The sequence below is a fragment of the Taudactylus pleione genome, unplaced genomic scaffold (genome assembly GCF_031769625.1).
Source record: "Taudactylus pleione unplaced genomic scaffold, aTauple2 ptg000085l, whole genome shotgun sequence".
Classification (NCBI taxonomy): domain Eukaryota; kingdom Metazoa; phylum Chordata; class Amphibia; order Anura; family Myobatrachidae; genus Taudactylus; species Taudactylus pleione.
Window position 1 is genome coordinate 6,675,874 of NW_028284487.1, and position 25,168 is coordinate 6,701,041.

General features: G+C 42.6%; 2 protein-coding genes across 2 annotated transcripts in view; one reads left to right on the top strand and one right to left on the bottom strand.

Moving 5' to 3' along the window:
* Positions 1-6,597: 6,597 nt before the first annotated feature.
* MRPL11 (mitochondrial ribosomal protein L11) lies at positions 6,598-24,790 on the bottom strand. The gene is made up of 5 exons (XM_088468334.1): positions 24,577-24,790; positions 22,951-23,046; positions 14,360-14,453; positions 9,826-9,985; positions 6,598-6,896 (listed from the first exon to the last, which is right to left on the bottom strand). The coding sequence occupies exons 1-5, from the start codon at positions 24,697-24,699 to the stop codon at positions 6,791-6,793; spliced, it is 579 nt and encodes a 192-aa protein (XP_088324460.1). The 5' UTR covers positions 24,700-24,790; the 3' UTR covers positions 6,598-6,790.
* Positions 24,791-24,845: 55 nt separating this feature from the next.
* The window catches only part of DPP3 (dipeptidyl peptidase 3), an 83,894-nt gene continuing 83,571 nt past the window's right edge, over positions 24,846-25,168 (top strand). The window contains exon 1 of the mRNA XM_088468335.1: positions 24,846-25,120. Coding sequence (XP_088324461.1) covers positions 25,087-25,120 — 34 coding nt within the window. The 5' untranslated portion in view covers positions 24,846-25,086. The remainder of the gene's footprint in view (positions 25,121-25,168) is intronic.

Sequence of the window (25,168 nt, forward strand, 5' to 3'; positions counted from 1 at the left end):
GGTTCAGAGTGATTTATTGCACAACATTGCCACAGGCAGCTTGAATAGGCTTTTACAATTGATTTGGAGGGCATTTGATGAAAATAACCCACGAAGTACACGGCAATGTAATGTCCGTTCTTTCCGCGGACAGACCTAGCAGTTTATTGAATTGGCCCCTAAATATGTCAGGCAAGACTGTTTATGCTGCTAAACTATTAATAATGCTTAAGGTATGTACACACTAGACGATTCGCTCCATTAGCGATATCGTCTAGTGTGTCCCCGGCAGGGGTGTGATCAATGTCGTTAACGACATTGAGCACACACACTGAACGATATCGTTCAGTGCCGGGCACCCTCCCTCATCCCCGAGCATACAACAATCTGACAATATCATCAGGTTTGACTGCATGTTTGGGCGATGAACGACAATGACCAACAACCTGCGGGAGCGTGCATCGTTGGTCGTTATCGTTCATCGTTTTAGTGTACACACTAGCAGATATAGTCAACGACTGAATGATAATGATATCGTTCACAACATCGGCAAGTGTGTACGCACCTTTACTAGCAATGTCACCTGTCAAATACTGGTAGTTGCCATGATGAACAATCTCTCATGTGTGTAGATTTTCCAAGATAACAAGAAAGTCACTATTTCCTAATCATACTTTAAAACTAGGAGGGGAAACAGTGGTTCTTTTGTTGTGTGTACTGTTAGTCCAGAATAACTGTGACAAAGCAAAATGCAACAGATTTACAGGGGGCGATTCAATTGGTGTTTAGGGGGCTATTTTTTGGGGCGCCAACAGAGTAATTCAATTGTTGCTCCATTAGGGCGTGACAGCCGCCGGCGCTGGCATTTCTGCTTGCACCGTCAGGAAGGTGTGAGTAAAAATGTGCGATAAACCCATGGTTAGGGTTGCCCAAACAGTAGTTTGGGCACCCTAACTAGCACATTAGACGGGCTTAGCCATTTTACAGACAGCAATAATTAATGGGCCCCCAGAACAATTGAATTGTAACACTGGGCGCCCATTAATTATCACCGCCCACAAAACAACTGAATCGCACAGAAAGTGATTACATTCATGACAATGTTCTGTCGCAATGTTTGACTGCACACATCACTGTATATTACGATAGAAAACAATTGATATTTCAATATATCTCTACTAAAGCTAAAACAACTCATGTACACAGAAACCGCCAATGTCAGCGGAACATTCACACACAGCCAATCACAAGAGGTTCATTACTGCCGGCAACTGACATCATCAGCTTTTGGAACCTTTCCCTTACCACCCACAAATATTATCGATTTCCCAGGCATATTTGTGTCTTGTTCGCAATTGCGCTAAGATGCCCTTGCTTTGCAAGTGCAGAGTTCCCCCTCATCCAGACATATGCTGCATAATCGCACTAATCTACATAGGACCACTGTTCAAAGCCTACTCCATATGAATTCACTCAAGATAGGTTATGCCAACTGGCTTGGTACTTAGGGCCTGATTCAAAGATGGATGCTAACACCACTGCAGCTGTGATCCTATATGCAGCTGCTTTGCAAAAATATGCAAATGTTGCAGATGCTGATGAATGTATTGAGACGCCCACCTGCAGCATTGCAAATATAGGCGTCTGCGCACAAAGATGGCCGCAGATCATTTAATTATTGTAGTTCTGAGTAACCCTGCAGCTACTCCGGTGTGGTATGATTTGTTGACCGTTATCATGTCAACATAAGAATATCGGCATGGTTGAGTTGCCGACATGCAGCATGTTGTTGTTTTGTCTGAATTCGGCTGGTCGAGTCTGGCCAGAATCATTGGAATGGTTGCTGACTTGTTCACCTGCTATGATGATGTCAGCCTGGGCATTGGCCTGGTTGACTGTGATTGGTTTGCCAGCAGTTTCAATCAGGTGCTGGCTTTTGGGCCTGTGTGGGTTGTTCTGTTTGGGCCGAGTCTCCCACAGGATTCCATGTCTTGCCTGGTCCCTGGTTCTGTTTGCAAGCTGCCTAGGAAGGATTGCTGGTTTATTCATTTGCTAAGTATCTTGGATACAGTCTATTACATATTACTGCTAGCAGATATACACCTGGCTAATATACTACTCTGGATAGTCCATGTGTTTTGAAATGTCTTATCCTGCAGTTTGCTGTATATCTAAAGAAATTACTGCATTTTGCAATTACTCTCATGTTTATTGAAGTATTATTCTGGAATTATTATTATTGTTTAAGAACGTATATATATTATTAAAGTAGTGAAAATATAACTGCATATGCTTTTGTTAGTTGCTTAAGTAGCTAAATTGAAACCTTGTTTGTTTCTAGCTTGCAGTGACGTTAACTGCAGGGGAGTATTCTGGTAATCACTGATTAGGAGTGCTGATTGTATTACTTCATCATTTAGCTTTAGACAGACTTTTTATGTCTAGTTTGGGAAGCTAAGCAGTAAGGGTTTGGGTTTATTCCTGGATAGGCAACCTCCTGAGACTCTAGGTGTAGTTCCCTATAAAAGTTCTTAAGGTGCGTACACACGGTACGATATCGTTCAACGATATATCATTCATTTTTATGCAACTAACAATGCGCGTTCCCGCATGGATGATAATGAAATCAATGGTCGTCCGTACATGCAGGCCAACTTGGACGATTGCATCAAGATTTGCATGCTCAGCGATATCGTTGGCTGTGCAGCTCGTACAGTGTGTATGCAGCTTTAGAGTGTTACATTCCTCTGTCTATATTTTGATACCTGTGCTTCCTGCTCTGTTATTACTTTAAGTGCAAAGTCCAGACAGCAACCAAGTACCTACAAAGAAGTGTGTGTTCCGGGAAAGGGGGTTGTTATTGGCGAAGGGCACATTGTTTAGGTTTTGACAGTGCAGGAGTTAATCAGGTATTATAACAGTCGGCATGGTTGAACTGTCGACAGTGACCATGTTGGCATTCATCATGTCTACACGGATATATCAAAACATCTGCGTTCTGTGCTGCCCCTCCCCATTACCTCCCACAAACGCTTCCCGCATGTCAATTACACTGCAAGTGAATAGTCGCTGCAAGCAACAATGGTAATGTACCTTGACGCATGCGCAGTTTATCAATAATTGATCAACTTTGTAAATATTGGCATAGAGTACATCTCTAATTCAGGCCCTAAGTCCCCTAGCACCCAGTACGGTAGGCAATCACTTCTCCCTCCTTAACTACTACTCCCCAAGTACCAGTCTCTCCAGTCCGCACGCACCAGCTCTCAAGTGACAGGGCAGTGGTTTGTCTCTAGATATTTACAGTTTTGTGGGGGGTGAAATAGGGTAAAATTTTGCATAAGTGAAGATTTTTCTGCGATTTCAGCTGCAGCAGTTCATGTGGCAATTTTTTATTATGGCAACATCAACCAAACCTGTTTTTGCCTTTTAAAAAAAAAATTGCCACTAACTCATGCAGCTAAAATCAATGAATAATCAGGCCCTATTACATTTGCCCATAGCACTGTACCCACACAAGTCTTCTGCCTCCAAATGGCCACAAGACTGGTACACAGTAAGCTGCATTATTTGTGAGTTGCCATTTATCCTAGGTTTTTTTTACTGAAGGCAAGTGCGATAACAAGAGTGGGCTGTCATGTACCTGAGATGAGTTTAACAGGCAGCTAGTCACAGCTGCGCCATGTGAACCTGTCCTTGTAGAACATGAGGAGAACAGAAGAACACTTGCAACCCACACACATGCCTCTTTCATACGTTCACATCAATGATTTTACAAACATGCGAGAAACCACTTCCTTTGGTAGTCAAGACTTTTTGATCGTGTCATTATTATCTCTGATTAAACCCCAGACCTCTTCTTAAAATGTTGTCTTGTGTCAAAGAATGCACAATATAATTAGGCATATTTTCTGAACACAATCAATGACCATTATGGTGACATAGACCTTATGTAAATGGTGTGTGTGTGCGTGTGTGTGTGTATATATATATATATACACACACACACACACATACATACACACACATATAAATAGCAGAACAGAGGTGCGGCACTCACGGCGCTTCAAAGAAATCACAGCCCACACAGCAAAGAGCTCCAGATTGATACGTTGAAGCTCTTTGCTGTGTGGGCTGTGATTTATTTGAAGCGCCGTGAGTGCCGCAACTCTGTTGTGCTATATATATATATATATATATACTGCTCTAGCCAGTCAGAAATCTAGCGTTCAATTAGTACATAAAAGTGCAGAAACCTTCCTCCTTGATTTGGGCAGGTTGGCGGCCTCGAATAAGGTTAGACACGCTCACCCTATCCAGTGCAAGCGGTGGTGTGGTATTGCCTCACTTTCAATATTATTTTTCTGCCCAGTTGGCGCACATTCGGTCATGGATTCAGGATGGCTCCCTGGATGCCTTGACCTTTTTTTTTTTGTCCATCTCCCAGGTGACTCCTGGACATACCCCATTACAGGAATTATTAAGTGCAGGGTTCCGAGGAGCAGTCCCCCTTTGCTTGTTCAGGCAGTTAAGATATGGTGCGAGGTTCATAACATGTTAAAGTTTATTGATGTTGACCCAGATACCCCTTTGTGGCACTCCTGCTCATTATCCAAGCTATCCACGATTTCAGTAAGACAGGCTTGGGTTAGCATGGGAATTGGTATGGCGGGCCAGTTATATTGTAATCACATACTAAAATCCTTTGCCCAATTGATGGATGAATATGGGCTCCCGGCTACATATTTTTATAGGTTCCTGCAACTCAGACAAGACCTAGCTGATCAATTTAAAGACTGTCCTCCACTATTACCCATCCCACGGAGAAAACTTTTGAACCTACCTTAGGTCAGGTGAAGTTCATATCATGTGTGTATCACTTTTTGCTATCCTGTCACCATGGCGACACTTTGCCTACATTGCTAATAGGTTGTGAGTCTATGATAGTTGCCCTGAGTAACGAGGAGTGGGATGCAGTTTTAGAGTGTCCCCGTAAAGCTACAGCTTTTGTACGCATTCAGCATTTTATTCTACAAATGACATATTTAACCCCAGTTAGGTTGAGGCAATTCGGAGGCAGACAGTCTGACCTTTGCCCCAAATGTGGTACTGTTCAGGGGACCTTTTGGCACTTGCTGTAGGAGTGTTCCGTAACCCAGACCTTCTGGTCTCATATAAAAACGGTCTTGATTGATACTGGCAGGTTTCCCCGCACAGTAATTACACCTACATCTCAATGTCTCAGTACAAGAGATAATAAGGGGTTGTACTTCCTAATTGAATCCATTTTATTCCTTATTATGGGCCTGATTCATTATGGATCGCGATTGCAGCTACGATTACGCATGCAGTTCTACTGCGAAAATATGCTAATGTTTGTAATTGCTCACCCGACAGAGACGTTCACTACCGCTTTCTCACATCCGTAAGACCTCACAGTCCTGCGTATACATCGGTAACATCAGCCCCTCACGCAGCACTACAGCAGTTCTGACCAGTCTCATCGCACGCAGTGAGTACACAAGCTGCGTATGCCGTCACAGTGGCTAATTTATGCAGACCAAGGAAACCGTATTCAATGGAACAAGCACGCCTGCGTTTCTCCAACCACTCCCCCGTCACCAAACACTGACGACCCGTCACTCACTATGTGATGGCTTTGTACCTGCGGACGTAATCGCAATGCTAATCCGTGCACATGCACTGTGATACATGCACAGTACGCACCATCGGCCGATCTGTGTACGCTGTTGCAATTTGCGATCAGTGATGAATCAGGCACTATATGTGCAATTTTGAGTATATTTGCTGCTGTCTGATGTGTTATTGTTAAGAAAAATGCAAAAGCCTTTGTTACACACACAAGGCACTTGCCACGTCATAAGTTGTCCTGACTCTAAACAATAATATTGCCTATATTGGGTCATACCTTCATGTGTTTTAAAAATAAGAGCAAACTTACCAGTAGGTACCCCATGAACCTCCAGTGTGGCACTACAAGGACCAGCACTTCCTGCCAGCTACTGACCCCATATATGCCTCTCAGACAATGGAAGTTTCTCCACATATAGTGTAGGGCATACAGATTATACAATTACTTAAGGTGCGTACACACACAACGATGTAAGTAATGAACGATTTTCGGTCAGTTTTTCCCTTGAAAAAGTGAACGAAAATCATTTTACAAAGTAGTTGGTTTTACTTTACATAATAAACGATTTTCTGTGTGTTGAAGGAAAAATGTTGCAACTTTTATTGAAAATCGTTCAGTTGGCCAGTCTGACTGAACTACAATCGACAAACGTGAACACGCACAAATGATAATCTTTCATCATTTATCACTGAACGATTTTTTGAATGATAACGACGTCGTTATAGTTAAATCGTTCAAAAGAAATCGTTGCTTGTGTTTACGCACCTTTAACATTCATCACAATCCACTGCAACCTTTCACTGGACTCCTTATTTTTACTTTATATTATTTTTGTCCACCTCATACACAGAATTACACACTCTTTAGATCACCCCAGTATTACATTTTAGGGATGGATATTGTATACTTTACACTCCATTCACTTGTGATACATGAACAACAAATAAATCAGTAGCAGCTAGAAGTATGAAAAAAAAAAAGGCTTCATCCGGATGATGCCTTTGCTTTATTATACAGGAAAGGACATGCTCCATATATGCGCATCTCTCGTTTACGAACACCAAGTCATATTTGTCACAGGATCCTTGTATCAGTAGAAAATGTAGCCCAGTCAGTCTCCATGTAATGTTACAGTTCACAACATCACTTCTTGACCCATCATTTCTTTTTAGCTATTGCGGCTTCTGCTAATCGAGCTTCGGTGGCAGCCTGAAGGACAATACGTCGCTCCTCTAGGAACTGGCCATATTCCTCTGCTGACATACTGAAGAGACAAGGCACAATGCAAGTGACTAATGTAAAGATCAGTCTTTGTACTCAAAAACTGTCACAATTCTTAACGGCTCACCTTGTGGACTCCTAAACCAAATGATCTATTCCTAATGTTTTAATGTAATTTCTACTCTCCAATACTCCCTTTTAATACAATACCACATAATTGAAGCGGTCTGGTCCAGAAAAATCATGTGCTATACTGTATTACAATCATATAAGGTGAAAACTTTTGGATAGGTAAAGCACTGCAAAGTATACTAGCATCATATAAATAAATGTTATTAATGCAGACGTTTAGATCTAAAAAAAAAATATATTAGGCCTCACTAACTGACTGCAGAAATAACCACCCTTGATAACCTGAGAAATCATGTAATGGGTACATAGTGAACTGTCCTATGCGCCCCTCCAGCAGAATACACAGAGCAGAGCCAAGTGTCACCAAGACTTAACAAAATAATGGGACTTCAAACTGAAGTGGTTTTTATGATGAGGAATTGTATCTTTTATAATAAGGTTTTATACATTTGTGCAGGGATAACTTTTATTTTAGATTGTATTTTTACCTTTTATTATAAATTGTTTAATTACATATGAATTTTGATATGCTGTGTTTTAGTCTATATAGAATCATATGACATACATTTATTGATTTTTTTTGAAGCGTTCCCATTGGTAAATTTGATAAGGCCTTCCGGTTACGTGTCATACTGACAATATCCACCAAGTACTCTTGAGCTCACGCCGTAATCTACTATTGACGCTACACGTAGCCAGCTAAACCAGAAGTTTGAGTCTTGTTCCGGAAATTGTATATCAGAAGGTGGCCGGACGTGACAATAGACCCTACAAAATTGCTATCCGGCCATAACAGAAGTGTGGAACCATCACCTGATGTCCAGTAACACCGCAGATTTAATTTCTGTTATACACATAAATGGATTTATACTTCTGAGTCTCCTATGAAGCAGTTAGTCATCTTTATATATTAGAAACAATTTTGTTATACTCCATAAGGAGAAAGTCCTTCATATGTCAAATCACTTTCTGTGAACAATGTGATTGGCCGCCATTGGAATAAATATTAAACTGCACTCTATACACCCTCCATACTACTGCCTTGAGAAAGACCCAATTCTGGTTTGAAAATTGTTGGAAGGAGTGTTCCATTGCGGTCTCGAGCCCTTCCTAGTTAGCGGTTTCCATTTGGTTGCTGTTCAGTTCCTGGTATTTACATCACCAAGGCACCAATTGGTGAAATGCCTATTTTCAGAGCCGTAACTAGACTTTTTGGTGCCCTGTACCAGAAAGAGCATTGGTGCCCCCCTCATTTTTCAAAGGGACATAATACACCCAAAAAGGGGGAATGGCCTCATGGGGGAAGGGCCAGGGAAGAGATAGGGAAGGCCAGGAGATGCTGGGGATGAAATAAGAGGAAGCTACAAGTGAGAATGATAATAAACAGAAATTTTACAGACCCACAGTGCCCCCTCACCTGTGGTGCCCTGTACGATGGCACCGGCCACACTACCCTAGCTACGGCCCTGCCTATTTTCATCTATCTTCTGGTAGGACTTGAGTCCAGCTAGCCCCTGGATTTGTTATATATGTTTATTTTGTCTGTATCCCTATTTTTATATTGATTAAATAGTATTACACTATTTGAGTTTCCCTCTATATTGGGTGGACCACTCATCTATAATTGAGGACCCTGAAGAGGTGTTTTAAAGATATGGGAAAACATATCCATTTAGGATCTACATTGGTATGCGTGTTTAATGTACTTCTAGTAAGTGCAATTCCACAGGGGAATCTGCTACTGGAAACTATTACATATTGGGTGATTTACAATTTTTTCCATGTTACTAGTTTATTTAAATATTCTAAATGGTGTCCCCCTCCTTTTTGAGCATACTATAACATACACTTTTTTTTCATTCCCCTGAGGGTACATCTACAGTGACAAGAAACAAACCTGGAGAAAGAGGATCATCTCTCATGGCCTTTTTATTTTTTCTTGTTTGTTATATTTTGATTAATTCTTTGCCAGCGCTGGTATAGAATTTTCCCATTTATTTTTGCTCAGTAACCAGAGAAATCAGTTTGGAATAACTATTACACTAAGCTGACTTGCTAGGACAGCGTTTGCCGGCTCCAGTACTCAGGGATCCCTAAAGCTGGCCACACACTAGACCAACTTTCATCCAACCATCCAACTAGTTGATTGGTTGGAATGAAAACCTGGTAAGGTATGGCAGCAAATGACAATCAGCACTTTGCTCTCAAACACCAGAAAATGGACAAAAACTGTTTGAACAAATTGTTCAGAGCAAACATTTAACAAACTTGTCTGACGACCATTTTCATCTGTTTTCTGGCATTTAGGAGCAAATTGCTGATCATCAGTTACTCCTTCCTTACCAGATTTTCATTCCAACCAATCAACTAGTTGGATGAAAGTTGGTCTAGTGTGTGGCCAGCTTTACAGTGCATATTGTACAGATCTCCTAGATGGGCAACAGGTGTATTCATTACTGGCTGACCCATTGTAAAAGATCCACTTGTGCAGCAAATTGTTTAAAATTGTGCTAGTGAGGAGACCTGTAAGAAATGCACTGATATGGGTCCCTAGGAATGGAGTTGAGAAACTCAGGACCAGGGCATGTCTCAATCTAAAAAAAAAAATATTAGAATTTTATATATATATATATATATTATGAAGAGAATGGGACTAAGCGAAGCCTACATGTAGCTATATATCCTTTAACCAAGATGGACGTAACTATCAATTATCTACAACACACTAAACATGCCTAGAAATGTACAGGTACATGAATGTAGCCAGCATAATAAATTAAAAGGCCTACTAGGAAAACAAGGACTGAGAATCAGTGTGGTGTCTGACATCACATACTTACTCTCTCACCACTTTGATTCCCAGTGAGCGGGCACTTCCAATCATAGCTTTCACCACTTCTATCAGCGGCATGTCCCGCAGAACAAACGCTTCATCCTGAGACTTCACTACAGCAATTTCATATAGCTGCTTCAGGGTCACTATTCCTGCCACCTCGTGACCTTTTGACACAGGAGAGGAACGTTAAACAGGTTACACTCATGTTTTCCTGTTAACTTCCATGTGAAGTTCTCTCATAACCAGAAGAATAGCTTAAAATCTTCAGTGAATCTCTATTCGAACTCTCACACTGGCTCACCCTGCAGAACCACTGATGTACAAATTAGTATTAGGGAGTTTTTTTACTTATGGACTGAGCATCAGTCAGCAAAAACTAATCTGCAATCAGATACAATATAGAACCTAAAGAGATGGGAAATTGTTCAGCATAACAGAAAGCCATCAGGAACAGAGAAAACCAATCATGGAGTGTGATTAGCAGCCACAATCAGTCACATAAAAGGTTGGAGGCAGAGAAATATTAGAGGGATCACAAGAAGTAAAAAGTTGACTTTTCTTTTGAGGAGATTCTGTGCGACTTATGTAACAGACTGCGAGATGCAGGCACGGGCGTTATTCCAGTGGGTCTGGCAGTATTTTAAAGCAGATATTTTTAAATGATTGCCGCTTTAAAATTACTGACTCGCTGGAATCATAAGTCCCCATATCTACTAATGGCTTCTTCATTACTACAGAAAATCCTGTGATGTCACTGGGACATCCAATCATTAGACACTGAAGACTTCATCAGGTCTCCACTGCCAGCCCACCCCAATAGTACCAGGGAAACGGGATAGAGTAACAGATAGCTTGAAGTTTACATTAAGCATTAGGAGAGACCTACCGAAGTGTCTCCTATTTTCATACTTCCTTACTACCTTATAAGTACACACATCTAGAATCCACTACTGTGGAAAATAGTTCAGAAATGTATACTTTTAGAGCAAGATACCCCATGTCTCAGAGTCTCACCACAAATACAGGACTGCTGTGATAATCAGTTATAACCATACTGCCCAATATTTATATTAGAAATAGAAAATAAAACTATTAGCTGCTGTAAGTGGGCACAGGCTACTGAAATGTAAATGACCATATATAGAAATAAAGTAGTGCAAAGACTGTGTGTGACCTGCCAATGAATTGTTCGCAGCACCTCAAGATATTTTACTTCCTCTATTGTTTCACATTCTTGTGAAGTCACTAAATCAACACAAAAACATACTTGTTAATCCATTAGGAAAGTCCAGATGGAGTACCACCTCATGGATTTCCGACATAAATCTAAAATTAATATCAAAATTCAACTAGTACATTTGCGCTCTGTACATTTCCACCAGTCAACTTTACCTCTGGTCAAGAAATGGAATGGAGGAGAGGTAGTGTTTCAGCATGGGCAAGTCATGCTAAATTATTCCTTAAACTCAAAGTTAACTAAAACAAAAACATTAAAGAAAAAAAAACAAAAAAACCTAAATCGATACAGATATGAGATAACACACTATAGTGATCTATATAAAACTACACCCAATTGTCTCCCTGTGGAGCCCTATCGAACCCCAAATAAGAAATATGCATTTTAAAGTGGTCAGTGCTCTCGGCTTACTAACAATGTATTCATCTTCCAAGATCTTAAAGTCCACTACAGGAACAGAAAAACCTAATCAGATAATTTGTCAATGTGGCAATATCCTATATCTATTAATCTCAGTGGTGGGGATAAAAGATTAAGGCACCAGAGGCCAAGCTGCTAAATGGTGCACATTCTTCTAGACCAGTGGACTCCAACGTTAATTGAGATGTGAGCTACTAGCAAAATGAAACCTCCTGAAGAGCTACTAAAATTGTAGAAAAAAAAAAAAAAAAAAAAAAAAAAAAAAAGAAGAAGAAGAAGAAATCTGGCTAGTAACCACACAATTGAAGGTCATTTAATGAAAAAAAAAAAAAAAAAAAAAAAATGCATTTAATTATTACAGTGATATTGTTCTAGTTTGTAAATAAAATTTAAGAACAGGCACACTGTTATTTACAGTCTCCAAAGAGGTACGTACAGTAGAGGAGCAAAAGATATAGGCAGGGCTACAGTGTGATTTTCCGTCTGGGAGTTACTCGCTGCACCGTAGCGGAGACGCAGTGGGTGGAGTCACGGGGAAGCATGTCAGGTGATTGCTGTAGAGGCTATGCCAATCACCTGATGTGCTTCCTGTGGCTCCATCCATGGCATCGATGCCATGGGGAAGCACACATCAGAGGTCACTTCCTCCTAGTGGACTCGGCAATACTGCAGCTAGGTGAGCTACCAAAATTAAGACTGCGAGCTACCGGTAGCTCGCAAGCTACAGGTTGGAGGAGACCACTGTTCCAGACCAAGCTACAGGTTGGAGACCACTGTTCTAGACCAATGCACATACAAATCACGTAGTCGTATGATCACTGCATACTGTGGATCTTAAATTTTATCTGCTAGTTATAAATACAATGGATAAAACTAATAAGCAATGGAAGGGCAGAAAATGGTTTCCTTATAATGGACAAGGCAGACTTCACAACTGGGACAGAACTATTTACCAAAATTTGGTAGCAGAAGAATAATTAAAAAAAAAAGTTATTGTAGATATTACAGCGGTTTGGGGAAATCTCCGGGTTTAAAGCTAATTGTTCAAAATCAGTCGCGCTATGTGTGGGATCGGGAGACTCTCAGAAATGGTGTGGGTAACGTACAATTATCATGGAGGTCTGATTCCATCACCTACTTGGGAATTACTATTCCTAGATAACCGGGCCTTCTTTATGATCTTAATTGCACTTCTGTTTTGCATGGGCTGTCCGTTGAGCTGGACGGTTGGAAATCTCTACCCTTTTCTTACGTTGGATGGGCAAATCTTATCAAAATAGTCTTTTCCACAATTAATGTACCTGATTCAGCGATTACCTTTTATGTTAACCCCCAAAGATATTCACCATACACAGTTTCTGCTCCAGCGGTTCACATGGCAGGGCTGTTGGCCGCGAGTAGGACTCATTAAACTACAACAATCTGTCCAGAATGAGGGCATCAATCTTCCCAATGTTTAGCAATACTATCGATCCGCTCATCAGAGGTACCTCGAGGATTGGTTGCATGGTCAGGACAATTACGCTAACAAATCTTTAGAGAGAATTCCTTAAGGGAGGAGACTTGGTATCTTTTTTACACTTACACAACCAAGATATCCCACTTCATATTCAGGAGAACCCGCTCCTCTGCTCTGTTAGGAAACTATGGCATAACCTGCGACATAGACAAAATTTAAATGCTCACAAAACTTTGCATCTTCCCTTTGTTTCCAATCCTGATTTTTAGGAAGGACAAGCTCAATATCCATTTAAATTTGTAGAGTTAGGGAGGAGTGGTTAATGTTAGCTACCTTGTAAATATTGAGTTTCGTTGGCCTCTACTGAGTACCCTACACTAGCTGGACACCCAGTGCCGTTCCTTTTAGCCCAATATTATACCAGCTTAGTCACCAGATACTTCTCCCCTAATGATTGGCAAAACCAGTGTGATCCACTGCTTCAGCAGCAGCTATTCAGCAGAGGGGCGATCTCCTTTATAAACAACTTCAAAGTTCCACTGGGCCATTCCAAGTCCCAAAAAGGCCTAGCGGTTTGGTTTTCCCAGATCAAGGTTACAAATTGACGACTTACTAGCTCACTTTTCATTCTCAATTTCTTTTTTATACTTGTGAACAAGTCTGTTTTTCTGTATGTAATTAATGCTACTCCCATGTTTACCTTCGGAATCGGACAATATTAGTGAAGTATTTTGAATAAACTTCCACCTATTATATGTCAGAGGGTATTCTCTCGACACCTCTGATCTTCATGAAGATTACAAACTGTCAAACACTGTTGATTCAAGAAATTTTTCTTTATTGTAATACTCATTGCTTTAATAAAAACATTAAAAAAAAGATTTTATCCCATCCTAGGCCTGCTCCCCAAAATCTTATTGGACCAAGGGAGATGCCTCATGATTAGTATACATCAGTAGTTCTTAAACTCGGTTCTCGAAATCCCAAACAGCTCATGTTTGCCAGGTCACTTACAGGTGTATTCATTACTCACTGACACATTTTAAAAGACCACAAGTGGGGCTAATGATTTCACTTGTGATTCTGTGAGGAGACTGGAAAAACATGAACTGTTTAGGGTCATGAGGGCTGAATTGGAGAACCTATGGTCTACATTACAGGTTCTCAAACTTGGTCCTCAGGACCCCAAACAGTACATGTTTTCCAGGTCTCCTCACAGAATCAAAAGTGAAATAATTAGCTCCACCTGTGGATTTTTTAAAATGTGTCAGTAAGTAATGATTACACCTGTACACCAGTTGGGCGACATGGGAAACATGAACTGTTTGGGGTCCTGAGAACCACTGGTCTACATCAAATATCCCCTGAAATGCAGCAGTACATTATACATTGCCCTCTTATAGCATTGACAGAACTACAGACCTGTCTGGGAAGCTCCTTTTTCTATTCCAGCAGCAGTTTTCAGGAAGTAGGACGCAGGCGGCAGCCCAATCTTCAATTCATAAGTTCGGTCAGGCTGCAAAGAACAGCTAAATTGCTAAACAGTAATTCTAAGAATATTTTAAGATCATTAAAGTCATTGATCAAATCTGGGGACAATGAACATTAAAAAAGTACTCGGAAATCAAAACTGTTCACACTATACAATGCTGAAGATAATACTGTCTGTGATGAATTATTCAGACGGCAGCAAATTAAATTTATACCACTGTTTGGTTTACAAGACTGACGAACTCTATTACTGAAACAAAGTGACTAGAGCATTCCCACCAAAGACTAGTGTAATGCAACTTTTCTCTGTGATCCATACAAGCCTGTGGAAAATCCCTCCACACCCTTAGATCACATCTTCATGTGCTTATGAAAACATTCACCTATCCTAAGCAAAAAACTAAAAATAAATGAGGATTATTCTAAATGAATGCAAATGCTCTCTTCCAAAGGCAGGGGCGGATTGGGCCGCCGGGTCATTTCCCGCTGGGCCGGTCGCTTTGTGGCCGCTACCCTTTACTCACCCCCGCACCGCTACCGCTGGTTGGGCTGCCGCGATCGGAGCTCAGCTCCGATCGGGCAGCTCACTGAAGTGAACAAAAAAAATGGCCGACGGGGGAGCTACTGCGCATACCCAAATGCAGCAGCTCCTCCCATAGGCCATTGCGGAGTCCGTCTGTAAACACAGACGGCTCCGCTTGCAGCCTGCCCCCTCTCAGACGTCTTCATAAGCCTGCCCCCTCTCCGGCGTCTACAGCTGCAGCAACAGCTTTCCCCTGCACAGTGCACTGCACACAAAGAGCACAGGATCAGGAAGAGCCGCCATTCTGCCAAGCCCAGCTAATTTTGACTGCTCACACAAGTGTGACAGTAAGTAATCTAAACTGTTATATATTTATAGTGAAAATCTGCCTGCCTGTTTATGATATATCAATCTATACATAGTATATAATAGTTCAGCTGCTGTGGCATGAAAAGTAGTGTGTGTATATATGATTTTATATACAGTATGCACACACACACGTCTAGAGCGCCGCCCAGCCATTTGCTATATATACACACACGGCCCCCCCCCCCCTCCATAGACCCCGCCCCCTCAACAGACCCGCCCCCATTAGGGCTGCTAGCGGAAATTTCCCGGGCTGGTTTTCGATCCCAATCCGCCCCTGTCCAAAGGTCTTGTATTTGAAAAGGCCATACTAAATGACACATTTGTTTAGAATGAAGCAGGATGGAACAGAGAGAATTGATGGGAGCAGACAGGATCACTTGTGGTTGCATGAGGTCTGTAACCAAACTCACCAACTCCCACACAGAGGTGGTTTCATCTAAGAACAGGGAAAAAAAATGCTAGCCAAAACAAACAGCATACACAAAGGCTAATGTCCCTATAGTACATGCTCCGGTCCTTAGAAAATGCTCCAGGGAAAGAGGATGGGAGTGAAACTACATTGCTCGGGGAAGCTGTATTCATCGACTTGCTGAGAATATATTAAAAGCCTTGTCCATATGCACTTTGTGTCTAGTGCCCATCAGTCCATCCATTAATATGGCTTAATATAATGGAGCAGTTAATCAGAACTGCACCAAAACAAAGGCTTACATTTTAGTCAAATAACCTGTTTATGTGAATATATGATCGGTTGGATATTGTTTGATGGAGTACAGGAACAGTGCAATCTACTAGAAAGCACATTATATATCGGATAGCAAATGAAAGAGGTCAATGTGGTTCTCCAAATGTATGCCAAAGCACAAACTAAAGGATAAATTGCAGAGAAGGGGATGTTGTCATGTCGGCAGTCAAAAAGTCAACACCATAATGCCAAAATGAATTAATGTTGAATTTAATTAAAATGTCAACACATTCAAAAAAGGTCAGTTAAAATGTCGACATATGAAATGTTAACAATTAAAATATTTTTCAAAGGGAGTAAGGTGTCTATATATAAATCTGTTTACAAAACATACTGAAACCATAAGAAGCGAATGACAAAACATTCTTTAGAAAGGAAAAAAAGGAACAGTAAAGAGTGTACATGTTGAAGTAGACTGAAAACAAATTCAGGCTGCCTAATAGTGACTTTCGCTAGGGGAAAGATACACACCTCTGTGTCATACAAAAAAGTAGTAGGAAAAACAGGATTTTGGTACTTACCAATAAATCCCTTTCTCCGATTCCACAGGGGACACTGGAGTTCAAGACAGTGGGGTATAGACGGTGGTAGAGTAGAGCCTGGCACCTTAAATAATTTAGAAGTGTGACTGGCTCCTCCCCCTCTATGCCCCATCAGCCCCAGTTTAAGAACTGAGCCCGAGAAGAGACGGAGGACAACAGGAAAACGAGGAGAAGGAGAAGACCACAGAACGGAACAAGACCGACTGAAGGAGAACAGAGGAAACCACTGCAGGGAATCATGCAGTCACACAACCATAGAAGGAAGCAAACAACTGGCAGGTATGCAGCGCTGGGCGGGCGTCCAGTGTCCCCTGTGGAATCGGAGAAAGGGATTTATCGGTAAGTACCAAAATCCTGTTTTCTCCTTCATCCACTAGGGGACACTGGAGTTCAAGACAGTGGGGACGTCCCAAAGCCAACCTCCTGGGTGGGAAGCGCGGAGAACATGCAAACCCTTTGGCCAACCGAACAGGGACCGTCAAGAACCAGAGGTTCAACGGAAAGGCAAGAGCTGAGGATCAAGTGTCGTGAGCCAGGAGACAATCAGAACTCCCTGCGGAAAAGACACAGAAATTCAACAACTTACAGCGTAAATAGAATGGAATAGGCGGCTAGCGAGAAAACACCTTCAGGTGAGAAGCATCATAACGCTGTAGACTCAGCTAAAAACAGACCAAGCCGGACTGTTGGGAGCAGAGAACTCCAACCCGAATCCATATGAGAAGGGCAGTAACCCGGGAACAAAACTCGAGAAAACGGTCCCAGATTCGGAAACAGAAAGCTGCAACAGTCGCAGATAGCAGAATACCAGCACTGTTGGACATAGTCATAAAGATACAAGTATAACGTTACCAATCTACAGAAACAGAGCTGATCCTGTCCACAGACTCCTAACAAAGAGTATGCAGAGAGGTAAAAGTCAAGGCCGAACAGTCACCATGAACCATTCTGGAAGTCCAACTACTACAAAGTTGTAAACCAGCGGAAGGGAAAGACCATAGAAGTCTCCAACGAGTGGAGATCACACTGTGAATGAGGCCGAGGCAGCTTCGAGAGGATTGAGATTACAATACCTGTCAGAGGGTCAGACAGCAGAACAACCCATTCTGAAAACAGTAGAAAACAGCGACTGAACACCTGCAGCCGAAAAGCAAATCACAGCCACAAACTCCAAAACAACAGACAACTTCCAACATGATGGAAGTGCGTAGTCAGTACCAACCGCTGGCCTGAACATAGTGTGAAACAACCAGGATACCCTAATAGTTAAAGAGCACGGATGCAACAGCCACCCAGGGAGCTACCAATATAGGGAAGCATTCCATACCGCAAGGCTAGAGCACTAGGACAACCCTGAAGGTACCAGTCAATGTGATGAAAACATCCACAGAGACTGAACAGGAAATCCACCAGGCCCCCTGCGTAGGACATATTGACTGTCACACTTTAATGTAAAGATGTGCACTAGACCCTCGAAGCGCTTCAGTCCATAATCCCAACAGATCTAGTAGAAGAGTGTCACTAATCTTAATGTTGAAACTATGCACCAGGGAAGCTCTAAAGTGTAGAGCCAACTGATTAAAAGAGCAGATGGCTGCTAGGACCGCAGCTAGGGTGCATAAGGGAGAAAGCAGTTATGCAATGACAGGTTGGGCATTAGTGGGGTAAACCCGCTTACCTGTGAGCGGCCAAAAGCCCTCTGGACGCTATGTAGAATGTCACTGACCTTTTTCATCTCACAGTAACCTGCCCTGTCAGGTATAGGGAGTAGCTTCAGTGGGCTAAGACCCAATGCTCTACAGCACTGACTTCAGTCTGGAGATGTTGGAGTAGAAAACACTGTATAAACTAGCAAAAATGTTAGTGGAGGCAGGAAGGTCGTTCAACAGGACTCTATACCTGAGCTTGTTATATTAGGGATGTGTATCCATATAGACATTATACCTATACCACAAAACGGTCTACTAGTTTAAGTATCAGTACATTAACACTTATAATGGAGAAGTGTATTACGCCCATCAATCTAATAAAATCCAGGCCTGACCCTGCCTATATCGGCGGGGGCCCTAGGCCTTCATGTAATTTAACAAATGAATCCTTGATTACAGAACAGAACCTGGATTCTCTATGTACAGATAGAATGTACCTAGGGGCCCTTTAGAGACTCATGTTATTGAGATATGTGACAAGACATTAATATGGAGTACCGGAATCTATACTGAGAAGGGTACCTGTACATAGACAGAGTGCATTAGTTATCCCAAGAAAGGAAGGGACATATCTGTAGTGATAACCGATAGGGTTAAAAACCAGGTTTTGCCAATTATTAGAAAATATGCATACAAGGAATGGGAATATATCAGTATATATACACCCGTACATACAGACAAACATAGTTGCATAAGAAGGCCATCTCTTTGAAAGGAAGAGTAGTGCCAACATAGCAAGTTAACTTGTCAGACTCCTGCATCGGGAGATCAGCATGCTATATTTATATATGTCCTGCTATATCCTGCATTCTCAGTGTCTTGTAAGTTTGCTACCAAGTGCAAAGTTGAAATAATCATAGATCACCCTAAAGGGGGGCGCCATAGATAGGGACTAACAAGAAGGAACTATAACCCCAGGAGGATGTAAGTACATATCTTTATATACAAGAAGGCCCCAGTCATGTATAGGGTTCATAATATAAGCAATGTCTATCACTATGTAAGCTGCAGAACATGACTCTAGTCTACAGAGCCACTAATAAAAATAATATAATATTATATATATATATATATATATATATATATATATATATATATATATATATATATATATATATATATATATATATATATATATATATATATATATATATATATATATATATATATATACACACACACACACACACAGCTTTGGTAATCCCAGGCGGCTTCCCATCCGTGGAAATATAGGTACGTACACACACCCACATACAAATCCTTAGGGAGAGATGGTGTAAAGCGGAGTTATTGTACCAACTACTGCATGAGGAGAGACCAGCCTTCAATTGCAGAATCCTTTTAAATAAGCTAGGTACCAGACATAAAACTGATAACAGATCCTACCTCTGCCTTATAAGGATAAGAAACGATATATAGATCTCCACATATGCATATCTACATACAAGATTAGTAGGTGACGATAATATTTAAAATTAGAACATGAGCAATAGTTAGAGCCATGGAAGGAAAGAACTGAGCCACAGGACTCCAGCATGTATATGTTCTATAGCAGGGCTTAGTATAAATACATGTGGCTTACCTCAACGCAGGGAGACTGCTCAAGTGTTGCGTGTAGCCATCAGCCTGTTACGGTGTAATGGGCAGGATATTTTATCAGCGTGCTGTCCCAGACTGGTATGGAACCTGGGACCCTTCTGTTACTGGAGTGCTCGCCTTAATCAGTTGAGCTATACATGTGTGCAGAAGAGTAACAATCCACAAACTTAAGGGATTACTGTCCCCAAAAAGTGAGCTGTATTCTAACAGCCTTCCCAACATATTAAAAGGGAGACCTGTCCCTTGGGAAAAACCACAACGCAATCCCCCCATCTAAACAGGGGATAAAGGCCTGCTGTTGCTATCAACACAGCCAAAGAAGTGGCCGTCCCAGCCTCTAATGCTGGGCCACAGGGATGGTAAGCCCAATAAGGGATTCTCGTTCCTGAGAATGGATGATTCGGGAGGACCTGACCCAAGGCCTGCCCCCTCAGCCAACGCTGGGTTGAGACCCAACCCAATGGAGAGTTCTCCTCACCCACAGATATCGTTCCAATATTTTTGTATATGTGCTGCCAAAGCGTGCACTGGAACGCTTGTCATCCTTGCGCAGTGTGCTAATTAACCTCTCTGGAATAAGGCTTGTCCATAGACCACCTGATTAGCAGAGTAGAAAAAAAAGGTATATATATATATATATATATATATATATATATATATATATATATATATATATATATATATATATATATATATATATATATACACATATACATATATATATATATATATATATATACATATACATATATATATACACACACACACACACACACACCCTATATGGGATTACATCTACACACACACACACACACACACACACAGTAGGCGCCGGGACACGGGGAGCGATCTGCAGAAGTGACAGAGATGACTCTTAGACTGCGCTAGGGTAAAGTTATACCGCGCTGTGTGCGCAAAATGTCCATGCTAGCCTGGAAGAGTCCCGGCTAACATAAGCTGTCCCCTCAACAGAACTGCATAAAGCGGAGTCATAGTGCACCTGCTAAGCGCAAGGTTGAGGGAGGGGCAGCAAAAGGCTAGACATATCCATCAGAGCAGCAGGTGTTAGGGCAATGAGCTATACTGCTGTGGAGGGAGCTGAAGCAGCTTAAACACAAGTGCCCTGAAGTAGCTAGCGCCGGAGCTTATACATTAAAGCACCGCCTCAGCAGGCTAACAGCTACGCTGTTATAAAACACACGCAAGCACAGGGAGAATATACAAACTCCACACAGGGTCATAGTGGGAAACGAACCCATGACCTCAGTGCTGTGAAGCAGCAATGCTAACCATTAAACAGTCTGTGCTGCCCTGTTAAATATATGCAGGCTGCCTCAGTGCTACTGGCGGTGTACCTAGTGTGAGAGCTCCAGCGCTTTTTGTAAGTGATAGCGCAGTCAGCCGTCTGTCACTTACCTGACCTACAGTTAACGGAGCTTCAATACACATCTCCCCCTTGTGGGGGGAGGGGCAGGAGACCCGGACTCAGCCGGCTACACCTAGCGGAGGGACCCGTACTTTCATTTTCTCCCCCAAGCAGGAGTGAGTCAGCGCTGCGCTACACAACGGACCCCTCTTAATAAAAGAGGGGGTTGTTTATATTGCCCTTAAGAGGGAAGCGCGCTCTCTTGCAGGCGCTGGTCCACGCTGCATACATCACTGTGACGAGTAAAAACTTGGCTCCTCACATCTTAAAAGAACACCTCTCCTGCTAAGCAGGAGAGGAGAGCATTAGCTGATGTCCACTGCCATATTCTCCCCTCCCGTGAAATGCTAAGCGCTGTGCTTGCCGGCTATGCTCCAAGTGCTGCTGCGGAGCAATAAGGGGGGAGAACCCTTACAAATGGCGCCGCTGTTGCAGGACGCGCCATAAGTGTATGTTTAGGGCGGGTCTCGACGCCGGGTCCGTGCGCTGATTAAGACAGCGGGACTTATTAGCCACGGCAGCCCGCCTGGTGCACACAGCGCTCTCCTATGCAGCAGCGCCGACAGCCGCGTGGTGCACACAGCGCGGCAGTGAGGGAGCCCGACTATAATAGGCGCCGCTAGCTTGCATGACGCGCCCTTTCACTCCAGCAGCCCCAGCGACGACCGGGGCTGTGATTTGCGCCCTCATGGCTACAGCACCTGGTGACCCCCTTGACCTGAAGTCGGGGAGAGGGGAAAGTCGGGCCCTCTTGACAGTGACAGGGTCACTGAGCCCAGCTATACTTCCACTGCTCCTGCTAATCAGGAACAGTGGTCATACTCACAGCTGCTGCGGCCGGGATGCTGGGCTGAGGTGGCGGAGAGGAACCCGGACACATGCCGGTGTCAGCAGTGGCGGGTCTTCTCGGGGTCCGATGACTCCTTTGTGTGTGCCCCCTCCTCAGGGTCACCGGACACAGGCTGCAGTAGCCGTGTGGTGCCCTTCCCGGCGGCTCCCACGTAGCAGGCAGACTGCCACAGCAAGCAGCCTGCCTGTCCTCAGATATTCTCCCCTCCCCTGTGGAGGGCGTTAAATAAAAATTAAAAAATATGAAAAAGGCTGGAGACAGCCTGATGTGCGACCGGCTCTCTCGGGCACATTCTAAAAACTGGGGCTGATGGGGCATAGAGGGGGAGGAGCCAGTCACACTTCTAAATTATTTAAGGTGCCAGGCTCTACTCTACCACCGTCTATACCCCACTGTCTTGAACTCCAGTGTCCTAGTGGATGAAGGAGAAATTAATGAAAACTCCAGCAAATATTAATTAAAAAAAAAAAAAAAAAGGACATAGTTCAGCCATGCAAACGAAATTATGTAAGACTGCATGGGTTCGCTGCTGGGTGAATACCTAGACTAATCTATTGAATTAGATGAATAAAGTGATCATGGTGGATCAGTAGCTTATTTAGAAAAACATGTCTTAAATAGGGATGTGCAGGCTCGGATTAGAGGGCCAGACCAAATGATTCCAGGTGCCTTATACGACCCCCTGGCCTGAGGTTCCCCATCCCTGAGGGAGACCAATAACAACAAACCAAGAAGTCTCAGTGCACTTCAGATACTCACATTAACAAGAATCTTGACTCGCAAAGGGATTCCATCAATAATGTCTTTGGTCTTCTCATTAAACTCCTTACAAAACTGTCCAATTGGGACGCCCCTCTGTTGACAAGAAAGGGAAGACAGAATTAAAGTAATGCAATGTAATTCCAAAAACATTTAACAGAGCGTTGACAACAGCCCAAAACTGAATTAGTACAAGGGGAGGGATACCCACGGCACAAAAACTTCCCCTCTTAATATCACTGATGCAATATAAATGTATGTGTATATAGGTTTATTAGTCTATATACATTGTCCTTTGTCAGTGATATTCATTTAAATAGGAGTGTGTCTGCAGCAGCTGTAATGCAACAAATTACATTACTATTAGATCGCAATGTATCACTTTAAGAGAAACAGTCCCAGAGTAGTTAGTTTAGTAACTAATCACAGAGCCATAACTAGACTTTTTGGTGCCTTGTGCCGCGCCGTCCCCCCCTCCATTTTTTTTAAATAGGGACATAAGGAAGCTTCAAGTAAAGGTGCCTATCCATTAGCAGATCTTTTTCAAAAGATTATCCCATAAAAATTCCTGGGGCTGCGGTGACAGATATCCGTCATGTACATGACAGACTTTTGCAAACGACGAACATTATTGCATGACATCATTCAGGGAGTGGATTTTTTAATGTTTCTATTCATTTTCATTAAAAATATCATTCGTCGTTTACAGCGACAGATATTTCTAATATCTGTCAGCGATAAACGATAATTGACCAACATGTTGGAGAGAAAAGACAATATTTGTCAGCTGTGGGAGTGCACATTTTCATCATTCAGAGCCTATCCATTAGCAGATAAATTTGCAAGATTTATCGTTCAGTCCAATTTATCTGCTCCATGGCAGTTTGTTCATAATTCAATCACGTTACTAATATGTTCTGAGATAGCTAGCTCCATATATTTCCCACTCAGCTAGTCAGTGGTTATTCATTAGATCAGATGTTCCCAAAGTCCGCCATTACAGTCCATGTTTTAGGGATATCCAAGCTTGAGTCCAGATGGTTAAATCAAATAAATTGAGGCACTAAATAAGTCACCTGTGTGCAAGCATGGATATCCCTAAAACGTGGACTGTAATGGCAGACTTTGGGAACCTCTGCCTTAGATAATATTACCGTATCTCTTATCAATAGGAATACTATCTTAATGATCTAATAGTCCTTCAAGCTGCTGCAGTTATAGAAAAATTTCAGCATATTAATCCATCCCTATAATAATCAAGTATAACCAGCGGTATTGTGTAAAGAAACACCAACACGCATTTCACCTGGCTGCTTTGTCAATCTGCATTACTAACAAGACATGACAATTACATCTGCATTACTAACAAGACATGACAATTTAGGAATTAAAAACTAATGATAAAAATTCTCTCCTTCAAAACTGGTCAAATATTAGCACCAAAAACCAGACATCTGCTCATAGAGCAGTCTCCTTGGCCAGGATGGAGAGGTGTGTGCATGCATCAGGGTATATGTGGGATTATTTGCCATAAAGCGATGTATATTTGGCGTAGTTTCCATCATCTACCGAACGACCTCTTCTTCAGCTGTGAGGGCAAACTAGCAGAGAGAGGGCGATACAGACCTGTCCCAAGGTGGGACCTAGAGGAGGCCCTGGGGCGGCCTGTCCAGCTCCCAGCAATGCACGGATCACACCAGCAACATCTGCTTTCTTTACAACTTTGACAGCACGGGAGGCCTTAGACATCGCTAACACAGGGCGGTCACTCCCGTGCTCCCCACGCGGCTATGTTTCTCAGGCGCTAGGTCATGACCCAGCCTCCAGTCGCGCTGCGATGACGTTTTATATAGTAACGACAGCGCAGCGCGACCTATTGGCTGCGTCAGACTTGCACAGCAGCAGATCCCTCCCCCCGGTATACAGCGTAGACGTATCAGCGTGACTCTTGGCCGCCTCAGTTACCCAGTGCGCGTGGGGTAGAACAGTGATCACTGCCCGTCCGCCCGCCTCAGCAGCAGCCTCCCCCCTCCTGCCCGGCCGCTTCCTCATACTGCTACAACAGCCACAACGGGCTGTTACCCAGGAGCCGGTCACTGAGATTATTTTGGATAGAGCTGGAACTTTTGCCAGGGCATGTCAGCCTTGAATAGCACAAGGGATCACAGTGGTAAGTAACATTCAGCGAGGAAAAACACATTTTCTAATATGTTCTAAG

What these genes read in the sequence shown, in the direction of transcription:
- MRPL11 (XM_088468334.1), bottom strand. Translation starts at nt 24,699, where the DNA reads ATGTCTAAGGCCTCCCGTGCTGTCAAAGTTGTAAAGAAAGCAGATGTT. An exon ending in AAAAGGAGCTTCCCAGACAG is followed by an intron (nt 9,986 to 14,359) that starts GTCTGTAGTTCT and finishes CTGTGTCAAAAG; the next exon opens with GTCACGAGGTGGCAGGAATA. An exon ending in GGAATCAAAGTGGTGAGAGA is followed by an intron (nt 6,897 to 9,825) that starts GTAAGTATGTGA and finishes TTGTCTCTTCAG; the next exon opens with TATGTCAGCAGAGGAATATG.